At 45.8% G+C, this 26218-nt stretch overlaps 1 protein-coding gene across 3 annotated transcripts in view; it reads right to left on the minus strand.

The window, feature by feature from the left end:
* Window positions 1–6024: 6024 nt before the first annotated feature.
* ADIPOR2 (adiponectin receptor 2) overlaps window positions 6025–26218 on the minus strand; it is a 36277-nt gene continuing 16083 nt past the window's right edge. For 2 of the 3 annotated variants that reach the window (XM_018576456.1, XM_018576457.1), the window contains exons 3-8: window positions 16437–16556; window positions 14120–14291; window positions 10419–10605; window positions 10113–10300; window positions 7544–7737; window positions 6025–6291 (exon numbers count right to left, since the gene is read on the minus strand). In XM_018576456.1, coding sequence (XP_018431958.1) covers window positions 6163–6291; window positions 7544–7737; window positions 10113–10300; window positions 10419–10605; window positions 14120–14291; window positions 16437–16556 — 990 coding nt within the window. In that variant the 3' untranslated portion in view covers window positions 6025–6162. Of the gene's footprint in view, window positions 6292–7543; window positions 7738–10112; window positions 10301–10418; window positions 10606–14119; window positions 14292–16436; window positions 16557–24072; window positions 24127–26218 lie in introns of those variants that run through there. The other variant, XM_018576458.1, reaches the window with a different exon arrangement.

Consider the following 26218-nt stretch of genomic DNA (forward strand, 5'->3'; position numbering starts at 1 on the left):
GGGGGGAGTGTGAATGTCTGTGAGATTGTGTCTGTGTTCTAATCACAAACTACCACGCAATCACGCCTACTGTACGTTCTGGTGTGGGAGGTGCATTGCGTTGTCATTCATTTGAACGGCACCCCCAACACACCTCCCATCCAGTTTGATCGCTTGCACTGCAGGACAAATGTGGGTCCTGAGGTTACACGGGTTGAGAACCACTGCACTAAAGGAATACAGCATTTTATTACATCCAAAACATATATAGCTTTATTTCACTGGACACATATACACTAGTTCACCATCATGAGCCCCGCCCAGCTAGGAAAAGGAATAGAAGAATCTCGGTGTATTTCATGATCACAGACTTCTTCTCTTTCTCCCTTGATTCTCACCACACCATAAAAACACAGAATTCTAGAATATAAAAAGGAGAGAGACTGGCACAATGTTAAAATGCCTTTTTATTTACCAGAAAGTGAATTTTACAGCGAGAAATGAGAATTAGACCCCAAAATCTCCATTCACCCCCTCAGTGTGCTTTGCTGCGTCTCACAGTAAACCATAAACATGAGATTATTAACAAGGCCACATAGTACTGAGGACTGAAGCAGGGAGTGAACAGGTGACAGCCTATATTGAACGGGGGCGCATGGGGCGAATCTGGCCGACGCTCCTTCCCTCACACGAGAGCTGAGACAGGTAAGGCAATCAGGATGTAAATCTTGGCCAGCAGCTCTGGGAGGTGTGCTGAACGAAGCAGGATCTGCTGCAACGACTCTCTCCTGCCACTGGGGGGCAGCGACACATTGTTCTATGGGGTCCTATTATATTCCTAGAATAAAGGGACATTTCTGTACGCAGGGCATGCATGTGGATGTCATCAAATCAAACCTTAAAGGGTTTTGTTTTTTTCTCCCACCAGATGACGCTAGACCATTGGTCTGTATACACTATCCTGCAACGTTTGCTAAATACAATCTATGACTTTTTTTTTTTTTTAGCGTCTTTGTGTTTTTATCATCAAGTATCTTTCCAGTCAGAGCTGCTTCTCCCCCATTGTCTTGGGGACTCTGCATAAAACAGCGTTGTGTTATCCCAAGTACAGGAAATAAACTCACCTGGAGGGTACAAAGACAAGGCAGAAGAGCACAGAAATAAAGCTGGCCAAAGACCAGTAGAACGTAACGAAGATCTAATGAATGTGCATTTCAGCAGCAGTGTCGGGGAAAGTTGAAGGGGGATGGGAAATGTTTCTTGTTTCCTATTTTTAAGCAAACTAAATTCTAACCCTGAATGTGATTTTGGTTGGGTAGAAATGGTCCATATTGTAGTGCGGATGTGCGATGCACAGAAGCTGGGATCCCGTTCTAGGAGCCGGTCTGGAAGAAACCTTTAAGGGCTTTCTAATGTTAGTAATTGACTCTGTGACTAGATCAAATCCTCCGACTAACCATTTCACACCTATTCAGTGTATGGCCAGCTTTAGCTAGTCAGGAAGGACAATGGATAGATCAGGGGAGACCACCTCGGCCCTCCAGCTGTGGTGGTACTTGGCATCCCATGATGCATTGCAAGACTCTTCACAGCCATAGGCCTGATAGGAATTGTAGTTTCACCACAGCTGGAGGGCCGAGGTTGCCTACCTCTGGGATAGAGATAAAGTAGCAGGAGATTTCAGTTCCCAAACCTAAATGTGGCTCTAATTACAAGAATTATGGGGTGAGCGAAAAACACTCCTCCCCATAACTCAATCCGACCTGTGACACTGAAGCCGTCACAAGTCGGCTCTATTGATCGGGAAGTCAGGGAACACGTAACGCCGATCACCGACTTCCCTATCCTCCCTGCAGATAGCGGTAACTGTCAGTCATCGCTCCCTGCAGGGATTTCCCCTCTGTTTCTCCAGCGCTTAGTGGAGGAACAGAGGGGCGGGTACAGCTGGCTCTGCCTCTACATGGGCAAAGCCAGCTGCATGGCGACCAATCAGCTACACTCTTCAGCTTGTTCAGTTAAGTTTTGAGAATGAAAGAAGCCGATTGGTCACGATGGGCAACTGCTCCGGTTCGGATAAATCCCCCCCCCCCCAACCCAAAAAACTTTATTTCCAAATACAATTCCCATTACTCGCTGTGCAGCTGGTTCACATCCTGCAGTTTAATGCGTCTTTAAACGGAAACTATAAGGGCCCATACACATTAATCTGTGTGTGTGACATTTGCACAGACGTGAACGGGCCCCTTAACCACAACTCTCATGGCGAACCCGAAATTGTTGGATGAAGAAAGTCAGACGCAGCAGATAGCGGTCAGCACCTGGCTCCTCTATACAGAAATTCAGAAGCAGCAGATAGCGGTCAGCACCTGGCTCCTCTATACAGAAATTCAGAAGCAGCAGATAACGGTCAGCACCTGGCTCCTCTATACAGAAACCCAGAATGAACTTCCTTCAGTAAAGGGCGAGGAGCTCTAAGATTTACATTGAGCAGAAAGGAGAGCAATGACATGGGCATAATGATGGAGACAAGGACTGCAATTCTAGGTGGGAAACTCGCAGATTACAATCATAGTCTAAGCATTTAATGAGCTCAGACACAAGATTAGGAGTCTCACCCTGACGATGGAGTATGTCAGAGTGCAGACATCGGCCGGGGGGTGCAGGGAACGAGCTCTGCTGTCTGTGGCCAGGAGATGGAGTTATATTATCAGTAAGATGTATTTTCAGTTGGTGCCATCTCAGGTACTAAGACACAGAAAACCCCTTCCTGCCTCTACAATGTAAAAACTGCCCCTTGAGGGGGGAGGTCCCCTGACTTTCAGTCCCATTAACATAACAGACTAAATCTGGCCATTGGGGACACACAACAAGATTTCCAGCAGAATCAAACCCCTCCCCATTACCCGCTCAGACAACACAACTTGTTCCAGGTGCTTTTCATAACAAAATGCCAATAATGGCATTTACTGTACTAAAGAATATTAGGGGAATGTTTGGATCCAGAAAATTGATGTGACCGCCCATGTGAGGGGTCAGGAAGGACACTATCACCTCCACCCTGGAGGTAACAGGTATTGTAATGACAATAGGTATTTAGGATGCAGAAAATAAGCCAAGAGGAAGAGAGCGATTATATAACATCGAAGATGTCCCCTGACAGTTATGCCATTGGTCACTTCCCAGTGTGCACCCTGAACCTTACTACAGTAAACTCCCCATTATCCGGCATTCAAGCAACCGGCAAAAAAAACCCAGAGGACATGCCGATTTTTTTTCTGTTTTTGCTGCTGGCTTGATGCACACTAAAACATTTTGCTTTCTAACGAAATTCTTTGTTTACATCTTGTTGCCGGCTAGATTCCGCAGTCAGCATCAGAGTCTAAACAATGGGGAGCAATAGCCAGCCTGCTATTGTACTCATTGGACTGAGCAGTGGAGCAGACCTGAGAGAAAACTTTCTCTCTCTGGTCCACTCCTCTGCTCAATGGGCAGGTTGAAACGGCCAAAAAGAGGCTGGCTATTGCTCCCGGCTGCTTAGAGTCGCCCGTCTGCTGCGGAAGAAAGTGGGCAGGTGAATATGGCCATGGTTTAGGGGTGGTTGCTTGACAGTTACTATTTACTCTCAAGCAACCTAGCGATCCCCATGGGTGCCAGATAACTGGGAGTTTACTGTATTCAACACACACAGCAGTCACAAAGCCCCCCCCCCCCATGTCCTACTCTCAGGGATCCTAAAGAATGACAGCCATACTCAATACTGATAATAGAATACAATGCAGCCAATGCAGGACAGGGACGTGTGCAGAGCAATAAAGCTGCAACTGATCAAAAGAACCCACGAAGATTCTAAACATCTCCCTACCATCAAGACTGGTCCGTCACAACAACTGTCGTTGTTACCCATAGCAACAACATCTTCCTTCCCCTGGTGCAGCAAAGGAGAACAGAAGAATCTGGTTGGATTTAAAGGGCAACACAAACGAGTCCAACGTCCTATATTTCAGCAAGAAGGGGCTTCTGGTTATACTCATTGTACATCTTCATTAGAACACTAAAGACATAGCAGACTCTAGCAGATAAAATTCTGAAGCTTTACAAAAATTCTCTCCTCAATAATAGAATGTTTTATTGATCTGCCCCCATTTAAAGGGACCCCGTCACATCTGAAAATGTTCTAAACCGAGCACAAACGTTTTCTATTGCTCAACGCAGCTCCGGAGCAGAGAACCGGTCCCCTCTCAGGTCTGCTGGGAAACAGAGACTTCTGGAAGCGCTGATCTTAGTGGTCCCCCCACAGCGCTCCCTGGTTTCTCCATCTGACCTCATGTTACCACTTTCTCCTCCAGTGAAGCGAGGTCAGATGGAGAAATCAGGGAGAGCTGCGGGGGAAACACAGAGACTCACACTGAGAGGCAAGGGCAGCAGGAAAGGAATGTATGTATTTGGACTTTTTTTTTCTCATTTTCATATTACCTTTGTAAATGATAATGTTTGGGTATGTACTATTGCTGGATCTAGCACCCTACATGGCTAGTTATCTGCTGTGAAATCCCAGAGTCTCCTGCTAGGAGATATGTATAGGTGATGAGTAATAGCACACCCCCCCCTACCCCCCCAGATTTTTTAAATTTTAATGTAATACATAGCAGGACTCTAGTTGGTACCTATGGAGTGCTAGAGGACACAAAACCACTAGACTAAGAATCTTGCATTTTATCCCCGGCCCCACCCCAACACTGTGTTCCTTTTCTGAAGTTCCGGTTCCTTACTACACCAGTGTTATAAAATGTCACCAAGTCCTTTTGATAACACTCCATTAGTAGATCTTATTAACGGTTGAAAGTATGTCCCGGTGGCTGTGAGGATCTGACCAAAACAGCATGCGAGTGGGAACTGTGTGGATTTATACTTAGGCTTACCTCACAGCTCACTATTTGCCAAAGGGAGCATGCAACAAAAAAAAACCCCAAAAAATAAATCACTAATCAAGTTTATCGCTCAACTCTTTGCCTTGAGTTAACGAATATGAAACTACAAAAGTATTCACATCCGTGTTTTATAGAGAAGCTACACATCCAGTGTTTGACACATTCTGAGGGCCCGTTAGTTATTGATGGATGTGGCACTGCAATGGGGTCACACTCTAGGCCTCCCAGAAGGTGGAGTCTAGGTTATCCTTTATCAGCTATTCTTTAGTTTCTAGAGGAAAAGCCTACCCACATCCCCTGAGCAGTCACAAGTCCTTGCTAGGCGTTCAATATGTGAGATAATTTGGGGAGCCTTTTGTTTCTGGTGAATGTGGTCCCGCTATGGGGTCAAACCCCAGGCCTCCTTTTGACTGGAACCACTCTAAGGTCCTTCTTATGCTATCAATTCATAGAGCAAGACCTACCAAAGTCCCCCAAGACAGTAACTGTGCTTTGTCTCTGGATGGACTCCCACAATCCGCCAATCACCAGCACACCCTGCTCCACACTTGTGCAAAACATGTCCATGAAAAACAGTGAACGGTACAGAGGATCTTTAAAACACAGCAGAATTTTTGTAATTTTATCTTTAAACTCATCATATTATCCATTTCTGAAAAGGTCTAGAAACTTTTTTTTTTGTTTTATAGTGAAAACTAGAAATTTTTGTATGATTTATTTGCACAAATCTGCCGACCGGTCCTTGCAAGTCTACCCAGAAATGATCACAGAACAGAAAACACCACCATGGATACAAATCGTGAACCTTACCAGAGGTTGAAAACAAACATATTATTAAAGACCCCCACCCGTCCCAGAAGAAGTAGTTACAAAAATAAATAGAAGTTTGGACAATTGACCACGAGACACACGCAGGAAACTCTCTTTCGGTCGGAAGCTCAAGCTGCAGAGTAGAATTTAAACCGCGTCAGTGCGGAGAGACCATAACCCCCCCCTCCCCGCCAAATCGGAAAGGGTAAAAGAGATGTGACCCGCTCCCCAGGAATAAATTAAACTTCATACACTCGGTACTGTATGTTTGAGGTAAGATGGTTTAGTTCCACAGTTTGTCTGGGCTTTTTGTGCGTCCGCATCTTTTTCACCTCCGCTCCTTTACGCGGCTGGTTGAGAAACCTTTCTCTCCTCTCTACCATCCCTGTGCGGTAGGTTGTTCTTGGACTGTGTTGCGTTCCCCCCCTCCATGGTGGCAAGGATCCTACAGCACCTCCTGGGCTGCACAGCCGCCACCCACTGTGAAGCGGAATTCCTGGAGGTTGCAGACTCCGTGGAAGTGTACGAAAGCTCCGGCCACAACAAACACGTGGAACAACTGGTGGGAGTGAAACTGGAAAGAGACAAAAAGGTTGGGTCAGAACAAACTTGTTTAAGTACAGCAGCAGTCTTCAGACTTTCCTGTATGAACACACACTAACGAACACACGCACACACACACTAACGAACACACGCGCACACACACACTAACGAACACACGCGCACACACACACACACACACACACAACACACTAACGAACACACACACACACACACACACACTAACGAACACACACACACACACTAACGAACACACACACACTAACGAACACACACACTAACGAACACACACACTAACGAACACACACACTAACGAACACACACACTAACGAACACACACACACACACACTAACGAACACACACCCAGGCTGGTCAGCTGTCCATGACTGGCTGTCATGATCAGTGGATTCCCCCAGAAACAGACAACCACCCAAAGACAGAATAGTGCGTGCATGCGCATGCACGCACACACAAATCTGCGTTATTCATATTTTATATTATCCATATGCCAGCTTGCAGAGTCTATTCCATTTACTTCCTCAGCAATAGATGGAGGTAAAGTCCGATTATGTCCAATTAAATGGACGTTTACGCTTTGAAAACTACTTATTGAGTGCTGGCGATTCCTGTTTTCTACTGTTGATGTGCACGGTGGCATCCATGATTGTCACTGCAAGCACCATTATTACCATTTTGGCCAAGGAAAGCTGTAAGGAGTGCAGAGGGACTCTCTATTCTTTACGATCATCATGCAGAGCACATCCCCAAAATGTATTGCACTGGTCTGGCATTTTCAAGACATTTTGTCACGCTGTGGGTGGTGCCAGCAGGAATTTGCTGATCCAGGTATGGCCAGCTTAAAAACACTCCACCCTGCCCAGCAGACATCAAGTGGTCCCTAAATCGCGCACATAACAGTCATTACTGCATTGCGGTGCCATTTATTTTGAGCCACCCTGTAGTGTGCAGTGATGTTCTCTGCCTCTTATGTATATGTAGGAGCTTAATGGCATACGAAGAGGGAGGCGTGTAAAGTTTACGACCTCAGCTATGCAGAGAACCCTAGAACAGGAGCTGGAAAACCTACTGAGAAAGCCACAAGACACAGTTGTGCGATGAAGTATGAACGCATCATTTACAACCTTGAAATTCAAAATGTGTGCAAACACACACACAATGAAACTTTGCTTCTGCTTAGATAGTATTTTGGAAGTGAGGTAAACATTACATCTCCATGTGTACTAAGATACTCTACAGCTCTTACCCAGATATCACACTTTCCGGGGAAGAATCGTTCGGGGATGCGGGCAGCGTACAGTGCGGCCCCCGTGATGTAAAGGCACGCCATGAGAATCAGCCAGCCGATCTGGCCCATGGTGGCGGCTTTAAGGAACCCCTCAGCGATGACAAAGTGCAATGTGGGGATGATCCCGCTGAGGCCCAGACCAACAAACACACCTGCGGAGGGAGACATAAGAGAAAAAGAACGTAAGCAGATCACGGGACAAAAGCACGCAGATAAGAAATTCAAAACCGTGAATGCGGTCACATGGGTGAAGAGGATCTATGGGCAAAATCAAAAAAGTGGACATACAATGCAGTCTGTCAGTAGCATTAGCACAGCAGTTATGTTGTCCCCATGTAACATATATTTAAAAAGGAGAACTATGGGGTTACAGCTTTTCCCCATAGTTCTCCTAAGGGTAACGGGAGGACACAAACTAGCGTCCTCCCGTCACCCTAGGCTCAGTATACCGCCAGCTGTAGCTCACTATATACTGAGACGCCGCAGCTGAAACGGATCCCGACAATTATGTCTGGATCCGCCCAGCTGCGTGAGTGACAGCTGGCTCTGCCTACCTAGAGGCAGAGCCAGCTGTACCCGCCCCCTCCCCTGTCCGTTCTCCCAGTCAAAGCTGGAGGATCAGAGCGGGGAGGGGGAATCAAGTCCCTCCCCTGTCACGGCTCTGTGCCGTGGCAGGATCGAGAAATACTGAAAAATGGCCTGGATGGGAAGGGGGTTTAACACCGCGGATGTCAATTGGTTAATAAACCACTGATCCAATGTTTTTCTTATCCTATAACAAGGTGACAACGCTGTTTGCTCTGCAGTGAAATTACTCAGCAGTGCTGTCACCCTGTAATAGAAACAAATCAAAGCCCAACACCAGCAAACACTTATGCAGTTACAAGGTTATTTTTCATAAAACGTTTTAAAAGTACAGGAATAAAAATCACAGAGAGTTGTAAGCTCCCCGGCAGTGGAATATGATTTGTAATGCATGCAGGTAACAAGACACAATTTATCACTATAGTGGGACTTAAAAAAAAAAAAAAAATCATGCTGTACATAAGGAAAAAGGAATGGGAAGGGTTAGTCGCATGGGTTACTAGCCACAGGGAACAACACAAGCAGCAGAAAAGACAAAAATATTTGACCATTACACTGATGAACACCGGTGTATTGTTGCTGCACTGACTGTGGAGGTTATTGCTAAAGTGGGGGTTCCCTTTAAAGTAAGGACGGCCGTGGAGTAATGACTCCGAAATGCAGGATGAATGTTCCCATTTCATAATATGATGATGCATTGTACACCACTTGATTTTATAGCAGGGCTGAATCTGTGCCATCATTACTGACAATTGTGAAATGATTCTCCAGACCTGGTAGAGCGAGATTTACGCGCCGAGTATTAGCCGTATGAGGAGTTACAGATCCCAGCAGGAAGTATTAGTGGGGAGGAAGGGTAGGAGATTACACAGCAGAGCCAAGATGATGAAAACACTCCAATTACATATCAACGTCTCTGAGAAAGCCACCATGTGACCCAACATCATCTCCCGGATCTTCTGCGTCAGGCCGGCGCGCTCTCTAAGGATTAACCTCGGCAACTGTGACTACGGCCTAAAACATACAGCCCGAGAAGGTACCGACACCGCTTCTTTATCCAAAAGTAAGGGCTTTATTCTGGAATTTGTGATTGGAGTCACAATGTTTATGATTGTATGACCCTGGAGGGATACAAATATGGCACAGATACACCCTGATGACAATTTACAGCAAAACCCCAGACCTGATACATTCCGATATGTGAGCCAATGTTACCTCTGCTGCGGTGTAATACATGGCCAGATCGCTGCACTGTACTAGAAAATCAACACTTTTCTTTATAGGAGGTATATCCTTTCCCCTGAGGTATATGCTTCTTATTTTTATCCTTTCATGCATATTTAATGCTTTTATTATATATTGTTAAATAAATGTATACTTTTTATACTACTATGAGACTGTTTATTGGACTTGTTCTTTCTGGAGCCACCAAAAAACCCCATCTTTTTCTATCCCTCTTCTATCTATGAGACCCAGAGCGTGCTGCAAGTACATGGGAAGATGTACTATCCAGCATCATGGAAGGGGGACAGCAAACAAACTGACAGGCCCACGAGAACCAACAGGTTAATACAGGGGGTTCAATAGAGAGACTATATAGAGCTGCCGGAAGAATCTTACGATTGAAGCCAACAATCCTGAACATGGTACCAAACGTGTGAACAGAAGACCAGGCAGCAACCTTACAAATCTAGGAAACATGCCGGGCGCTGAAAGGCCCATAAAGCACTAACTGACCTAGTGAAGTGCGCCTTCAAGGTGGAATCCTGTCCTTAAAGTGGAAATCAAATGGAAATAAAAAACAACAACAACTACGAGCAGGCGGGCTTCGCTTGCAGAAGAGACATGCTATGGCCGAGGTGTGTTCTGTTGCCAGGCCGTACTGAACATAGAGGAGGATACACAGAGCACTTGCGACTGTTGTAAAACATTAGACACTTACCAGCTCTCACTCCGCGATACTGAGGCGTTGCAAAGAGGTCCCACTGAGATACAATAATGGCGGCGATCCCCAAAACGCAGATGATTATTAGGTAGATATAACATGGCTGTGGGTTGCAGTAAAAGGAGTAGTAAAGCCACGGAACAAAGCTACCCATGATGAGAAGTGCGATCCCAGAGTAATCCAACCTGGGGAGAGAGGAAGTGAGAGAAACATTCAGGATCTGGGAACTAAATCTACTGTAAGGGGGGAATGATGAGACAGAACGACCCAATTCTGCTCTGCTATTGTCAGGCTGGTACTTACTTGGAGAAGGCACGCGACACTCCCTCCGAATGACAGTACACTGTATGAAAAAGCCAGGAGAATGAAAGGCAAAGGATGGCACCCAGGAAGAAGAGCCCGAACACCACCTTTTCCTGCACCGGAGCAATGAACGCCATGTTGGGTCGGAACATATAGAAAATACCCAGACATAGGAAGAAGACGCAGCCTGTAACAAAACACAAAGGCAAGTTATAGGGCTAGGTTTCTCTTTGCCATTTACCCGTCAATGATCTGTACATAGGTAGGGACAGAATCTGCCCAGCATGGTCATTTGGCCTAAAAATACTGCAGAAGGTCAGAGAGACTTCCCACTTCATAGGAGGGAAAAAGTTGGTAAAGCGACACTCTAGACTAAGGTCATAATTTCAGGATCTCAATTATTTGCATCAAAGATCTTAACAATTGCAAGTATCCTCCATTCAACACCCTTCTGCCCCCATGGTAATGGTACTCCATCTGATGTTAGATAAGGTGGGGAAGGTTGCAAAAATTCTGATTCCTTGATCATCTTTCTTCCCCTCAGCCTGATTGGACAATAAAGGAACAGCAGCATACCAATGAGGTCATTCCTGTGCTCTCCATCCTGTTAGCAGGTCCATAGTGACTGATGACATCGCTGAAAGCAACTGAGCCCTGCCTAGCCAACAGTGCTGGTCCTCCCTCTTCAAATGTAACCTCTGCTGTGCAGGAGCATTACAAGAGGCTACCATAACACATATAGGTGCTTACACTAGCTACACATAAGTGTATTCAATGTTCTACTTCTATTTGCCTGGAGTTCCACTTTAAACACTCATTAGGGTTGGGAAGTCAAGAAGCCAGTTGTTTTTTTGCTAAGGTCGGGACTCGTCCTTTTTATTGCTCGGGACATTTTCCCCCGTCTGGGCTTTGAATCCTGTGTAAGGCGCCTATTTATAACACATCCATGTTTCTTTGCAGAAGTCTGAACACATTCTTTCATCAGAATCCACACATTAAGCACAAAGAAGGATTTGGTAAAAACGTAGATGTGGGGTTCCCTCGGATGGACGTTGTTTATCCCTAATAAGTGTGAGCAGTACCACAATTCTGCCTGTAGGGGGCAGATCAACCTCATTCCAGATGATGTGATAACCTCAGGAGGTTCAGGAAGCAGCTTGTATACAGTGTGCAGAGAGCAGCTGCCTTGGCTCCAATCTCCCGTCACTTATTTATCTGCGTCCTCTTGCTTCTAAATACCACCATGCCACCGGCATCACACATGGAGAACACACACCAAACAAAGTCTTAACCAAATCTAAAAGTATCACAATTTAAAAAAGTTAAATAAAACAACTTTTCTTATTCTCCGATCTGTCAGCTGCTCCCAGAGATGTCTGTCCAGTGCAGTCCGGCCTTCTTTGGTGGCTCCGTGTCTCTGTTCTCTACAATGACTGGGACCTGAACACTTTAAAGGAACCGCACATTATAAAACGTGTGTTATATAATTGTCTGCTTGTATCTCACAGCTTTGTGTACCTATAACTAATCAAATAAAATAAGTGTGATGTCACGTAACTATTTTGGGCCCTTCCTCAATGGGATCACATGCACAATTCATATCTCTGCTCAGTAGGGCTTGCTGGAACTTTTAGTTTCCGGACAGAGCATTAAAAACGGTTACCCAACTGTTTTAATAACTTATAAACTCTCTGAAACTGAACTAGAATAAACCTGTGCTGCAAATGGTGAGGCAGCTCTCCCCCCCCACATTGAGGTTTTGGAGATATGGCCGTCAAAGACCATGGCTGGAGGTCTTGGAAGATATCAATGGGCTGGTATCTCCCACACACACACACCAGGGCTGGAGGTCTTTGAAGAGATAAATGGGCTGGTATCACACACACACACACACACACACACACACACACACACACACACACACACACACCTGTAGCCGACATGAGGTTGTTGTTGCATACACTTGTAAGCACATGCAGAGCTATCCGAACTCTAAAATCCGGGACATATACATCAGGCCGAGGTAGGAACCACACTCCTTAAAGGAGCAACACACCGAAAATCCACTATTCTAAAATAACTTAAGATCCCCCAGTGTGCGTCTGCATCAAACCCAACAAAGAAAAACCGGCAGCCGCTCAGATGAATTTATAATCTCGGATAGGAAGACATGTACATGGGAAAGGCGATACACTGAACCGCACACAACCAAAAGATTGAAAACATCTCATTCGGCTGTATTGAGTGTTGGGGAATTGTTTTGCAATGTTCGCTGGCTCGCCCTTCCCCATTTCCTGTGCTAGTTATAAATCGATCTCAACAGCCGGCAACCTGCCCTTCCCAGTAACTGACACACACGGTGCATTGTGGGCTTTCACACGGGATGGGAGATTATGTACATGGAGCCGTCATGTAATGGATGTGAAGAGGCACAGGGAGGGGTTATTATAGCACAGCGCTGGACGTTCCTAGGAAAACAATGAGTCACAATTATACAAGAGAAAAGGGGGCGAAACTCACACGGTGCTCCGTCTCTTGCTTATGGCATCAGGGGGGAAGGTTAGAATTTGGCTGATGGGAACTGCTCATGTGATATCCAAGATGCAGATTTATAAACATATGGAAATTGTAATGACATGACCTCAGTACGCTGTAATCTGTACAGCAAACTTAAAAGGTGGCAATACACTATGTGAAATTCCCACAATGGGTGCTGCTGTTGGCACCCTTTCGATCCGCATCTCTCAGTCAGATGATCAAAGGAGCTGGTTGGAAAATCTTCATAAGAACAGAGCCAGCAGCCGATGAGCTGCCGGCTCCGTTTGGGTATTCTAAAAGCAGTTGGCGAACAGCGGCCGGAATACCAAAAGGAACAGCGGGGATTCCTCGATAAACGCACTCCTAGCATTGACGGGTGAATCTGCTCTATTTTTTTGCTCAGCCTGCGGGTTAAAACGAAAAAAATAGCAGAGTGTATGGCCAGCTTTATAGATTCAGCTCAGGATGTCTGTCCTGGTTGGTGATCGCTATAGCACATGGGGCCCAGAAGAGAAATGTGCAAAGAGGAGTTCTCTACTAAAGAACAGGGAAGGAAGGACAGAAAGCCAGAGGAAAAGCTGAGCGTGGCCCCTAAAACCTCACTGAATCTTGCCAGAGTACCAACAAGAACGAACATTTCTTCCTGCATCCACGTGTTCCTACTAAAGATGCACCCATACCGCTTTTTCAGTATGGAGGACTGATTTTTTTTTTCACGGCACTCACCGATACCGAATGTCCAATTAAGGAAGCCAGGCGGCGTGTAATGACACGCCCCCCAGCTTCCGCATTAGCCGGGAAGCATGTAATAACTCGCCGCCTGGCTTCCTGATTGGCCGGGAAGCTGGCACCATGCTCCCTCGTCACCAAGTGCCAAAGGAGCATGGAGAAGGCTTCCCAGCCAATCAGGAGGCAGGGAGGGAGAGTCATTACCCGCCCCAACCGGCTTCCTGATTGGCTGGGAAGCCAGCTTCATGCTCCCTGGTGACGAGGGAGCATGAAGCCAGCTTCCTGGCCAAAAACGAAGCCGGGCATCGTGTAATGACTTGCCGCCCGGCTTCTTGATACCAGAAGTTCCGGTATCGGGATAAGTATCAGGAGTATTTGGGCGATAACGATACTAGTATCCCTAATTCCTAGAAACATGACACCTGGACTCTTACCGAGAAGATGGGTCCAGATGTTGCCGGTCTCTGTGTGTATCCTGAAGATGCTCTTGAAGCACGCCCTGAAGGAAGGCATGGGTGGGCGGTGACCGTGCAGCAGGAAATCGTTGTCCTTTAGCCAATCGGGGAGCACGTCATGGGGGATGACTCGCCATCGACCCTCCCACACCTGTATTCATAGGGGAGAAGATGTAAGAGGTACAAAAGAAAAAAGGTCAGTACAGTTGTGGAGCAGCAAGATGGGTCATAAAGTATATTAGTCCCATATCCGCGTGCATTATTAGAATGAGGTAGGCAGCTGCTACAGCAGCAACTATCAGACATCAGGTGACCTTTGACTCCGAGCTGAGAGTCATCCTCAGAGTAACCCAAGCTAAATAAAACACAATACCCCTATCACCATAAGGCCATCACAAGGTTTCTCTTCAAATCCCTACAAAAAATGTAAATATGGAACCCATAGTAACCAAAAAACAACCACCTTTCCCTGATTGGACTTCCGGAAACTAAAATCCTGACTGGCTGCTATAGGTTACATCACAGATCACTTTTATTTGCACTGCCTTACTTAAAGCTGACCTTTACCCCCTTTGACTAAAAATCCCATCATCATTCAGCTCTGCATGCCGATATGAAATGATCTTACATTTATTTTACTTACAATTTTTTTCCCCACTTCCTGGTCCGCTTTGGCACAAATTATGTAATAGTGCTCAAGCGTTGCATCCTGGGAAGGTTACATCAGCAGAGCATTGCTGGGAAATCTCATCTGTAATCTCACCAGATCTCAGGGAAAGGCATTTTCCCACCATGAGATGATGTGCATGGTCACATGTCCTAGTCACATGTGCCAGAGTTCCAGGAAGTAAAGGGAGATCTAGTAATCTGCCCTTGGTAAAAATGGCCACTGTGAGAAGACTGGGGAAGAAAAGGGAAATAAGGTATGCAAAGAACACAAAGCCGGCAATTATCTAGAAGTATGTGCTTGTAGATTGTCATTACTAAACATTTCTAAAGGTGTCTTTGTTGTTAGTTTGAAGATCTGGGGAAAGTTCCTCTTTAATAAGCCTGCAGGACTCCCTGTTGAATTGCTGAAAGTTCCATGTTACCTATATGAGATCACATGGAGCTTCTCCTAAGAACACACTCCTTATGACTGTGTAGAGTCTATCCTCAGGACACGCTGCCATGAAATTGGTTCTTCACACCACATAATAAACTCATCGGCATTACAGGAAATGTGAACTCCGGCCTGTAATGACTAACAATATTCTACTGAAATAGAAACTGACGTCACCGCAGATGAAAGGCTCTGAGGACATGCACAGCAATGTTTACATGTTATCTGCTGTAGACGTCCCGGAAGACAGCTAGAAGATTCATTGACTGGCCCAAAGCGGCATTGCACAGGGTTTAATATCCGACAACTCGCCCGCATGGAATAGAAGCATCTTCCTCAGTACAGGGACATTAAAACCAAACACCAGCACGGAGACAGGAAGTGAGGTTATACTTCCTCTAATTTAACTTCATGCCTCTATCGGACACTAGAAATGGCATTTTGGATCCAACTGGATTGGAAAATTGTATTCAATGAAAAAATCCTTTTTTGGAATCTACTGAAGGACACAGGAAGTCTATTTCACCTTCGGTGTATACTGCCACCTACAGAAGGACTGGACACTGGAAAACACAATCTGTAAGCCAGCCCAGACTAATGCCTCCTATTACCAGCATGTTGTGTAGCAAAGCAGTACAGAGCATGATCAGAAACACAGAGGTGGGACCGGTGTCCCTCAATGGATTCCCCCCAAAAAGTTTTTTTTGGGGAGTAAATTTTTTTTTTTTTACAAAAATCACATTTTCTTTTTTGTCCATTGAAGGACACAGCAAGTCTTTCACCTTCGGGACGTCCAAATGTATTCCGACTGAAGAGTGGGCAACACAGCAACACTAACAGACCCAACAAACAAAAAATTAGGAAAAAGGGGCTAGGTTACAAGGTTAGACAATCCTCCTAGGACACTAGAAAAAAGGGTTATACTAGTTTGGCCAGCAGTTTGTTTGCAGTGTCTAATCCTCCTGTAGGTGACAGTATAACCTGAAGGTGAAAAATGTCCTGTGTCCCTCAATGTACAAAAAAAAAAGCGTAATAAAAAAATGTTATCTAAATTTCCTTGAAATTGAGGAGCAGCAATAATGGGAACGCAAAGCGCTTACACAGGACTTCCTCTGATGGATTAAGGGAATATTGCTTTTTTATTTTCTGAATTTAAACTAGAATTGGCTTTGTAGTGAAGATTTTCCTGCGTACCTTACAGACGAACTCCTCCACCCGCTCCATGGCATGGTGAGCCTGCAGGAGCGGTGCCATTCCCATAAAGCCTTCATCCTCCTGTGCCGGCTCCTCTATGCTGTCACATTCCTCCGATTTCTGCAATGCAAGAAAACAAAAAGGTTGTAAGAATCAAACTTTTTACATTATACAATCTCACTGTGTCTGGTGTGCGGTGCCCCAGCACATTGCACTGCTTTTTTAAATAAAACTTTATTGAAATATCACAGGTGACATTTCAGTCAGTTCTACGGGGACAGTGGGGTGCAAGGCAGTTGTAGTGCGTCGAATCCTGCATCGTAAATGGTGGCGTGAACTGATCACAGTTGTGACAAGGCAAATTGCCTCATCTTGCATTGGAGCTGCGCTGGAAACGACGGCCAGAGCAGCTCCAATGCATCAGGTGTGAATCGGTCCTAGGACCCAGCAGGGGAAGGAGCGTCTGGACGGGAGGGCAAGGGTGGAGTATTTGTTGCTGGCTGTTCAATAAAGCTTTGCATGTGGCAGGGAGCAGTGTGAGCCCCATGTATGTATAACAATCCAAGCATCCACTAGAGGCCATTAGCTAGAATTGTAGTCATTCCACCTGCTGAGGTCTAATGAAATATCCTCCAATATGTTCAAATACTGCTCATACAGCCTCATTCAAGCTTTAGGTCTGAAGCCCAGCTGACCCCACTACTCTTGTAGAGATTTCTGTAGAAGCCAACCTAATGTAAATCTGGTCAGCTTGGTCAGTCCCCGAATCACGCAGCTGCATGCGCACAGAAATGCACCCGACTACTCAGTACAGGTGCTCCAGCCTCATAGGGAGCAGGTTGTAAGGTGACTGACAGCTATTGGTGAGCAGATTACATTCAAGGCCAGGAGAGCTGCTAGGCTCACATCTGCCATCCCTATCAGCCCTGATCTGCCGGGAATTGTCCCAGCACTTCCTGGAATAACATTTGGAATGTCAGATATGTACAGATCAGGCTGACCTCTAATAGGAGCGGGGTTACACCAGAGCGAAATACGCCACTGCAGAGGAACCTCAAAGAATCCAAATGATAGTCAGATATAGAAACCATTCCATTGCCTTGCCTGCATACTAGGGATGCACCAATACTAGTGTCGGTGCTGATACCAAGTACTCGAGTACCTTCCCCGATACCGGAACTTCCGCTCAGAGGGAGATTTCCCCTGACCGGCACTGCGATTTGCAACGACCGCCTCCTGCGATTTGGACCGCCCGCCTCCTGGATTAATGCGTCTACCCTTGCACTAGCGTTTTCCTTTGCAGTCTCTAAGCAGTGACAGAAAGCTTTGTACACCACTACCGCTCCTTGAACCTCCACATACATGTACAAGGTTTGCTGGTTTCTACATGCTGGTCTATGAAATGCTCAGAACGTGTGGCTGTATTTGAGGCACAATCCTGACGTAGAACCAGAGTCCGGATCTATACACTTCTATAAACCACAAGACACCAATATCGATTGCTCGCAGGGAATAAAGTGCTCGACATCAGGGCGAGAGTCCCTATAAGTGGAACTTAATGTGGTGGGAAGCGGTATTTGGCCCTGGCGGAATGTCTCTGCACAAAACACCATCAAGCGGGTCAATAACCAGACTGGCGGGGGCTCCCACAGACACGGGAGGGGCGGCAAAAATGCTGCTTTCTAGATCTGTGTGAATACCTGGTCAGTGAATCTCCTGCAGATGTCATCCTAGAACACAACCTTTATGTCTTCATGTCATACAACTACACCGGTCATCATCCCCAACACCCCAACTTATAAAAGGGTGATTCCTGCTGGTTACATTTATAGCTGAACTCCAGAAATACATAGATGACAGACATCTAAGGGATTTGGATTTGTGTCCATCCAGTTCTGAGATTTATACAGCTTGACCACAAAGCACAGCCCTGCCTGGCAGAGCAGGAGACCCACTGCAGTTCACAGATATAATTATTTAAAATTGTTATTTACTCTACTGCCATTCAACACCACATACAGGTCTTGTGCCTCCCACAGCCTGTGGAGAAGGAGAAGCTGATTAGCTCTTCTGTGTCACTCTGCTCTCTTCTCCTATCAGCAGGCTCCATGTTAGCACATTACCACTGCAGACTGATGCTTGAATTGAAGGTGCAGAAGATGTGAAGGAGGGGGAAACTAACTTTTTGTGAGGTTTTGCATGGGGCCCCCTTTAAAATCGGACATTTTAAACTGGGGTGCCTCGAGATTTTGCATGCTTTTAAAAGGGTGCCGTGACTAAAAAAAAAGGTTTAGAAACACTGGATTAGACAACAGAACCCATTCCAGATTTTTATTGCCATCTGTGTCCCCCCACTGGGGAGATTCACCCTCTCCATTTGTCCTGGTGACCATCATCACTGGGACAGAGAGGGATGGGAAATCCTAAACTGTACAGTTGTCACCAGAACAGGAATAGAGGGGATATCTTCCAATGAGGACACCTGTTCTACTGAAACTAAGATGGGAGTTCCTCTCACTTTGGAGAAATGTTCTCTTCCTTTGTTATGTCTCTGGTACAGGAAGTAAAGAGTGATCCCCGCCAATGGGAAACAGACAGCCAAACTCCATCCAGGATGATACACTTAGATGGCGGTGGTGGTGGTATAGGGCGTAGGGGGCTTTCACTGTCTCTTACGAAAGCTTTGTAACCACTGCCCAAATGCCAGAATAGCGAGTGCCGAATGGTTCAATAAGAACCCGTGCCAAACCAAACGTTCCCCAATGCACCAAATCCAGTGTGCTCTGCAATACTCAGGTCATGCCATATGCTGCTGGCCATTTAATAACAGCTCCCCCTGGTGGACAAATGTTAAAAGACCGGATTGGATGCATCCCATGTTGTGTAAGGTTTCCTTTGACACACACAAGGCCGGAGTTCTAAAATGATAATGAACTTGTTATGTGATCATCCACATAGTAACAGTCCACAGCGGTGTTCCATTGCAGAGCAGGTAAACGTTTGGAAGACGGCCAGAGACATTGAGACCAGGGCTCGTATCAGTTACAAGGCGCCGCCTTGGCCTTGTGACAGATTTGCAGATATCGGATCGCCTGTCACTGGCATAATCCCAGATCTCCAGAGGTGACAGGCGCTGTGACTACCGGACTCGGCAAAGTGTTAAATGTTTTAAGATGGTGTCAGGTGCCCTGTCCCCCTTCCATAGGTACCCCCTCGAAGTAGGGAAACCGGATCCGCGCCGCATATCATGTCACGCGAAGCCTCCGAGCTGATCATTACCGTAACTTGCCACCAAAAGCTGAATGTAACTGGAAAAACAATCCGGGCCATTAAAAAGCTGCTGCAATTACATTTATTGTTCTTCTGCCTGGTATTGAAAACATTCGATAAAAGATTAACTCCGCAATAACAAAAGGAATGTTTTCAGCTATTAACTTGTGTCAGCTTTTTGACGGCACGTTTTTTGGAAATAAAAATGTTCCGGGAGGCATAGCGGGAGCTACCGATGACAATGACTGTGCACCTTCCTCCAATAAACATTAGAGACTAATCCTCAGATGTAGGAAGACTCTGCAAAGTGTGGGTACGAAAGTAGCACTTCCTGTCCTAGGTGACAACACTCACTCATTGTACCATTGAGGAGACGTGGTGTCACCCTATTACAGGAAGCATTTAGGACTACAGAACACTTTCCCCTCTTTTTTTTAAATCTCCATAACATACGGGGGAGGAGTTTTGCACCTCCAACACATCCCATCCTAGGGTGACAATGTTTACTTGCTATGGCGGTACAGTGTGGTCACCCTAGGACAGGAAGTGTGTTAAGGCCTGTTTGAACAAGATTTGAGCTTGTGTCTTCAGCAGGGGTAAGCAACCTTGGCACCCCAGCTGTGCTAAAACTACAAATCCCCATCATGCCTGTGACTGTCGGAGTCTTGCAATGCCTCATGGGATTGTAGTTCCACAATAGCTGGAGTGCTGAGGCTGCAGAACCCTGGCCTATAGCTTCGGTAGGAGACACTTCTGAGCTCATTCAGAATTCATGGACAGGTGCATCTACCTACCAATGACCTCTCCTGACCTGCTTTAATGGGGTCTAGCATTTCCATAGACTCGTACAGAAATGCAAAACCCATCTGATGCAAACCAAAGCCTGCCGACACAGGCTCTTAGGACTACAGAACAACTCCCCCTCTTCATAACACAGGAGACGGCGATAAGGACTGGTAAGCTGCAATGTATTACATTTTTGTTCTTGGGTTAAGATGCACGTTAAAAGAATGAATATTACCAACACCCCAGAAACTACATCCTGTCCATAAATCCTTTTTTTAATTTTCAGATTCTCATATTTTGATACGTCATATTCCTCATACACAATCTACCAGTTGCAGAATCTTCAGCAAATGTCTACCCTGACAGTTCGACATAGTCTATGCCAGCCTCTCAATCAGGGTGCAGGCACACTGGGGTGCCTTCTGGCTTCCTCATGGGTGCCTTGAAATTTTGTGAAGGTAGGACTACTGATTTAAAGGGAGACTGGTGTGAGAAGAATTCTGATGTGAAGGGGATCTTCATTTAAAGGAAGGACTTTGATGCAAAGTATGGAATCCCACTTTTTCATGTGTTCTTGCGTGGGGTCCCCCCCCCACTTACATTTTAGACTGGGATGCCTCAAGATTTTGTATACTTTTTAGGGTGCCCTGATTGAAAAAAAGTTGAGAAACACTGGTCTATGCCAATGAACGATGGACAGCATGGACAATATACAAGCAATGCATATATGTATCTTGCTACGTCTCAGGCAGTCATTTCTGCACTGGAATGGGACCATTTTAAGATGCTTTATGCTTACTGGCATACAACGGTAGCTGTATTTTCCAAACGAGTGCATCCAACAACTAATGACAGTACCTTTATTACTGAAGCCTGTGTTCTCATTTTTCATAATCCCATTTTCCCCCATCTCTAACTTCACTCCAGAGATCCCATCTGTAATCAGTTAGCAATATCAGTCTTATTAAATGACTTGCAGCCTTCAGCACTTCTGTCTTCTAATGAGGAATATCTTGAAACCAGAGGGGAACACCAGCTACGTTTACACATTATATTGCTGACGAGCGTTGCACAATTGTCTGCGCTACAAAATTCCTGATCGTGCCGTCTCTGCATGTTTGGGTTCTTGTCAAACCCTAGGACCGGACATCCAGGATCTCCCCTTCTACAGTAGTGTACCAGGCCCTGCGTTACAGGTCCTCTTCCTCAGCTACAAAGGTAAACATCACATTACCCTTCTGAAATCTGTCACCTATTGACAGTTCAGAAAAGACGCCCCAAAGTTGACGACTTGCATCACCAATTGACAATCACGAGACGCCCAGATTAGCACGGCGAGTCTTCACTTGTCCAAAACAAAAAAAACAGGAATGGCGGCACCTCCCTAGAGAAGGGCGAGATTGTGAAATCAACAGCCATTTACTGATACGTAGTTTGTTCTACTGCCAAAATATTCTTGGGGCTTCATGCGGTACCTACAGACCATGCAGGCACTTTATGGCTGCCGAATGATCTGACAAATTGTGTGAACGTGCAACTTTGTGCTGGGCAGATTTGCAGGCATGTGCCTTCAGAGTGGGAAGGGTGAGCATTTCGGGATCATCCAGAATGAAAGAGCCATCGGGTGGGAAAACACTGTACATTCGGGCAGATCCATTTCTTACCCAAGTTTGGCCATAGGGCAATCACAGAACATTCTGTCTACGGCTGGATCAAGAAAATGTTCTCTGATGCCGGTACCTCTACAAAAGGCAAATCCAATATTTTAGCCATTTAGAAGGCGACAGGCTATTCCGCAGCAGCAGAAAGTAATATCTACAATGAGCAGTACAACAAGAGATTAATCCCAAGGACAAAGCCGCACCAATTAAATATGGACCTAAAATACTCACAGCCTAAATATTCCTGAAGGGAATACACTGACATGAGCATGTTTTGTAGCGTTCTGTTATTGGTTTCTTGCAGACGGTTAAACAGCTGCCATGAAACCAAATACATTGCGAGCAAGGGAGATCGCTCTGAGAATAAGCAATACAAAGAGACAATGATAGGGGATTAGCACCGGAGGCTGTGCTTTGTCTTGCAACTGTAGAAGATTACAGAAGCTGCTTACGTGGACCATGAGTATAATGCATACGGGTCCGTACTTGGGTCTAGCAATCTTATCATTTCGAATATCATATCAGGGCTGGTAGGAAAGACCACTGAGCATGCTGAAAATGTCACGGTCAGCACTTCAACTGCGCCTTTCCCCCCCCCATCATTCTTTTAGATTATAAGCTCTCACGTGCAGGGCCCTCCTTACCATCTTGTCTTGAATTGTATTGTAAGGCGCTGTGCAAACTGTTGGCGCTATATAAATCCTCTATAATAATAACAATAATTATAAAAAGAACAGTGTTTTAATAGCTCCTGTCTGGCTTCAGTCAGCACATGGGCAGTTGCTGATGCCATGTTACCAGATCACTTTGTTTTAAAGCTGAATTCTAGGCAGATAATGAAAGACTTCCCCAACCCCATGTGACCATGCTGCCACTCACCAAGCACCAGTGCCCTCACATGAAAGAAAGTGGCATGAGTTACATGATACTTCATACCGAGAAGGAACAGGTATTTTATTCTCTCCTAGTGGCTAAATGAAGTGGCAGGAAGTTCAGGACAGGCAAGTATGTGCTGCTGGGCAAAGGGGCATGAAAGTGAACCCATGAACCTGGAGGAAACCCATGCAAGCACAAGAAGAACTCATGCAGCTACTGTCCTGGTTGAGATTTGAAAGCATGACCCAGACAGGACAACTAACCACATCTATCCTTGGTCCAGAAGAGCCTACATCCAATGTCCCTGCCATAGGCAAAGAACGCATGCACTGGGTCCAGAAGAGCCTACATCCAATGTCCCTGCCATAGGCAAAGAACACATGCACTGGGTCTAGAGAAGCCTACATCCAATGTCCCTGCCATAGGCAAAGAACAAGTGCACTGGGTCTAGAGAAGCCTACATCCAATGTCCCTGCCATAGGCAAAGAACACGTGCACTGGGTCCAGAAGAGCTTACATGCAATGTTCCTGCCATGGTCAAAGAACACGTGCACCAAGTGGGGGGGAAGGCAATCAACTGCCCAGTATGTTTTTGGATTCTGCGAGCAAACCCAAGCACCCAGACAAAAGCCATAAAAATGTGGATGAGAAGTTACAATCTTCATGCAGACACAGTCCTCTTGTCTCTTGCAAACATTTGAAAAGGCCGGGAATTTGGAGGGCTTCAATTGGTCTTTACATACACAATTTGTTCCGGTTTGCAGTGTTCTGTACAGTATAATTATCTATATATAAATATGAGGGAGGGTTCAGAGTCCTGTGACACAGCCAGCTGTGCAGTCACTTTCAGAATACATAAAACTAGGTAGTGGTTCAGGCTTCCGGCCCCCCATACAAGGCTGTGTTCCGATCACACCATGAGTACAGAAGTTAGTGTGTACAAAGGTTATGTGCTGTCTGACAGGCCCAAGGAAAACATTCTTTGTGCAGATGACTAAGAAAAGACTTCAGACCATGCTAGAGGAATTTAGTAAAAGTCTGACCTCATGTTGTGTCATCCTCCAACAACACAACAGTTCATATGTGTCTGGCCAACGAAAGTCTAGTTCATGACTGCTAACCCCGATTGCAAGACAAACAATGCATGACGCACAACCCTCAATAAGACAAAGTAAAGGGCAATTATGTGTAAAACAAAGTAACCCATTGCTGCATGATTGAAGAATTGTTCCCCGGTGACAGATTCCCCCCAATTACTTGGTGACCACATTGGATGATTGTCAGTTTGGTTCAAGCCAATGGCATTTCCTGCACAACCATTTAGTGGAGTGCTGAGCAGTGCCAGCCATTCATAATCTGCAAGCGATTCAGGCGTAATAGGCCATAAAATGTACCCGTTTATCCGGAGTTTACCAGTCATCGGATTAGGTCATTCCCTAAGATTTTGGTAAACCGGTGGCTGGCATTGGGATTATTCTGCAACAGTCACAGCATGCTAGTGAACATCATCCATGTAAATAGCAAAACAATTGCCAGTCTCATCCCAGTTCTCAGGAGCCGACCCAGGACTAACCAGTTTTTGTATTTGGCCAACAAAAGGTCTGAGGAGGGGGAGATGGGTATGAGCAGCTGGGAAGAGGGGCAGTTACGTGAACCTGCTGCATGGGCAAAACACACATTCATCTTCCCATCATTCCCCCACCACTCCGTTCAGCCACTTGCAGCTTACACAAAGCTTTGCTTTAGTCTTGGTTGGTTGACGTCGTAGCTCACACAGGGCTATGGACTCCCTTTGGCTACGATCAAGGCCCGGTTTGGGGGCTGAAACATGTAAGCATTTGTCTGTTTGCTGCTGTTATGCCTTTTTACAAAGTACTGGATGGACGGACCCCCTTGCGAGTGCTGGTTTTGTACCTATGCCTTGCTATGAACTCCCTGGTTGACAGAGCCGATTGGCCCAATGCTGTCACATAGAGTAAGTCACATGTGGCGCCGTACCCAAAAGTACTGGGCATTTCCTACAGCTCCTTGTGCTAAATGAATCATTATGCTGATGAAGAAAAGTTACCGTACCTATATTCTGGGAAAAACTCCTGAATGAGCACAGAACAGGTTTGCTTTAAATTGAGCCTTTCCTTAACGTTACAGGTCCGCATGAATAAAATTACAGACACATCACAAAATACATCAAGTGTCTCATTATTCAGAAAAGCTCCACCTCATTAAAAAGCCGTCCTTGAGCTCCAGTCAGTGTCTTTGTCTAGGCTATGTCATCTGCTGCAGGCTGGAGGAAGCATTTCCTCAGTCTTCCCTCCCCCAGTGATCAGACGGCAACTTTGTTGCAAATCACAAGGTGAGAGGCTGCAGCAGGGGCTGATCTGTGTCAGACGTCTGTGATCACAGCCAAGAACTGCAGGACCAGGATTGACATGATTGTGTCACCTCTGAGCTGGTGTCTCAGTAGATGGTGATCCTAAGTGATCCCTGAACAAAGATGGCTCTGCCCTAGAGAGAAAAGCAGGCATGGTCAGGGGGACAATACAAAACACAAAGATTCCCCAGCCTCAGCCTGCAACCAAACAAGTAGCCCTGTCAACAGTATGCAATAAAATCAGAGGTTTTAATTGCACAAACTTTTGGCCAAAAATATGTAGAAGCCACACTGCCGCACCAAGGCACCTCTGCAAAGTGTGGTTCGGGGGACCACTGTGATCTCTGCGACAGGTAAGACCTGAAGTGTTACACTTCTACATTACTTATTATGCATGTACTTAACATGAAAAATGTATCAGAAGACAGGTCCACTTTAAAGCCTCATTCAGATGGGAGTCAGGCTCCCCCCGAAATGCATTCTGCACTGCATTCCACACCAATATCTTATAATGCTCAGGACCCCAGCGTGCCACAAAGAGCACTAGCACTTCATTAATGAAGGTTAACGCCTGATTGGTTACTAGGGGTCACTGCATTTCGCCCTATTAAATGAGACATGTAAGGTCTACTGATTCGGAGTTCTAAGCTGAAAACCACATCTAGAACTCTCAGCCCACAGGGCTGCGTGAGACTGATGCAGCAATTTATTCCAGCGCTACCCGGAGCTTCCCAGGTGTCCAATTAGCCGGCAGCGATATTGTATTTTTCTGGTGAACCAATTCCAGAGCGAGAAATTTTCCTTCCACGGAACAAATG

This window comes from Nanorana parkeri, unplaced genomic scaffold (assembly GCF_000935625.1).
Source record: "Nanorana parkeri isolate BGI_ZX_2015 unplaced genomic scaffold, ASM93562v1 scaffold67, whole genome shotgun sequence".
Taxonomy (NCBI): Eukaryota; Metazoa; Chordata; class Amphibia; order Anura; family Dicroglossidae; genus Nanorana; species Nanorana parkeri.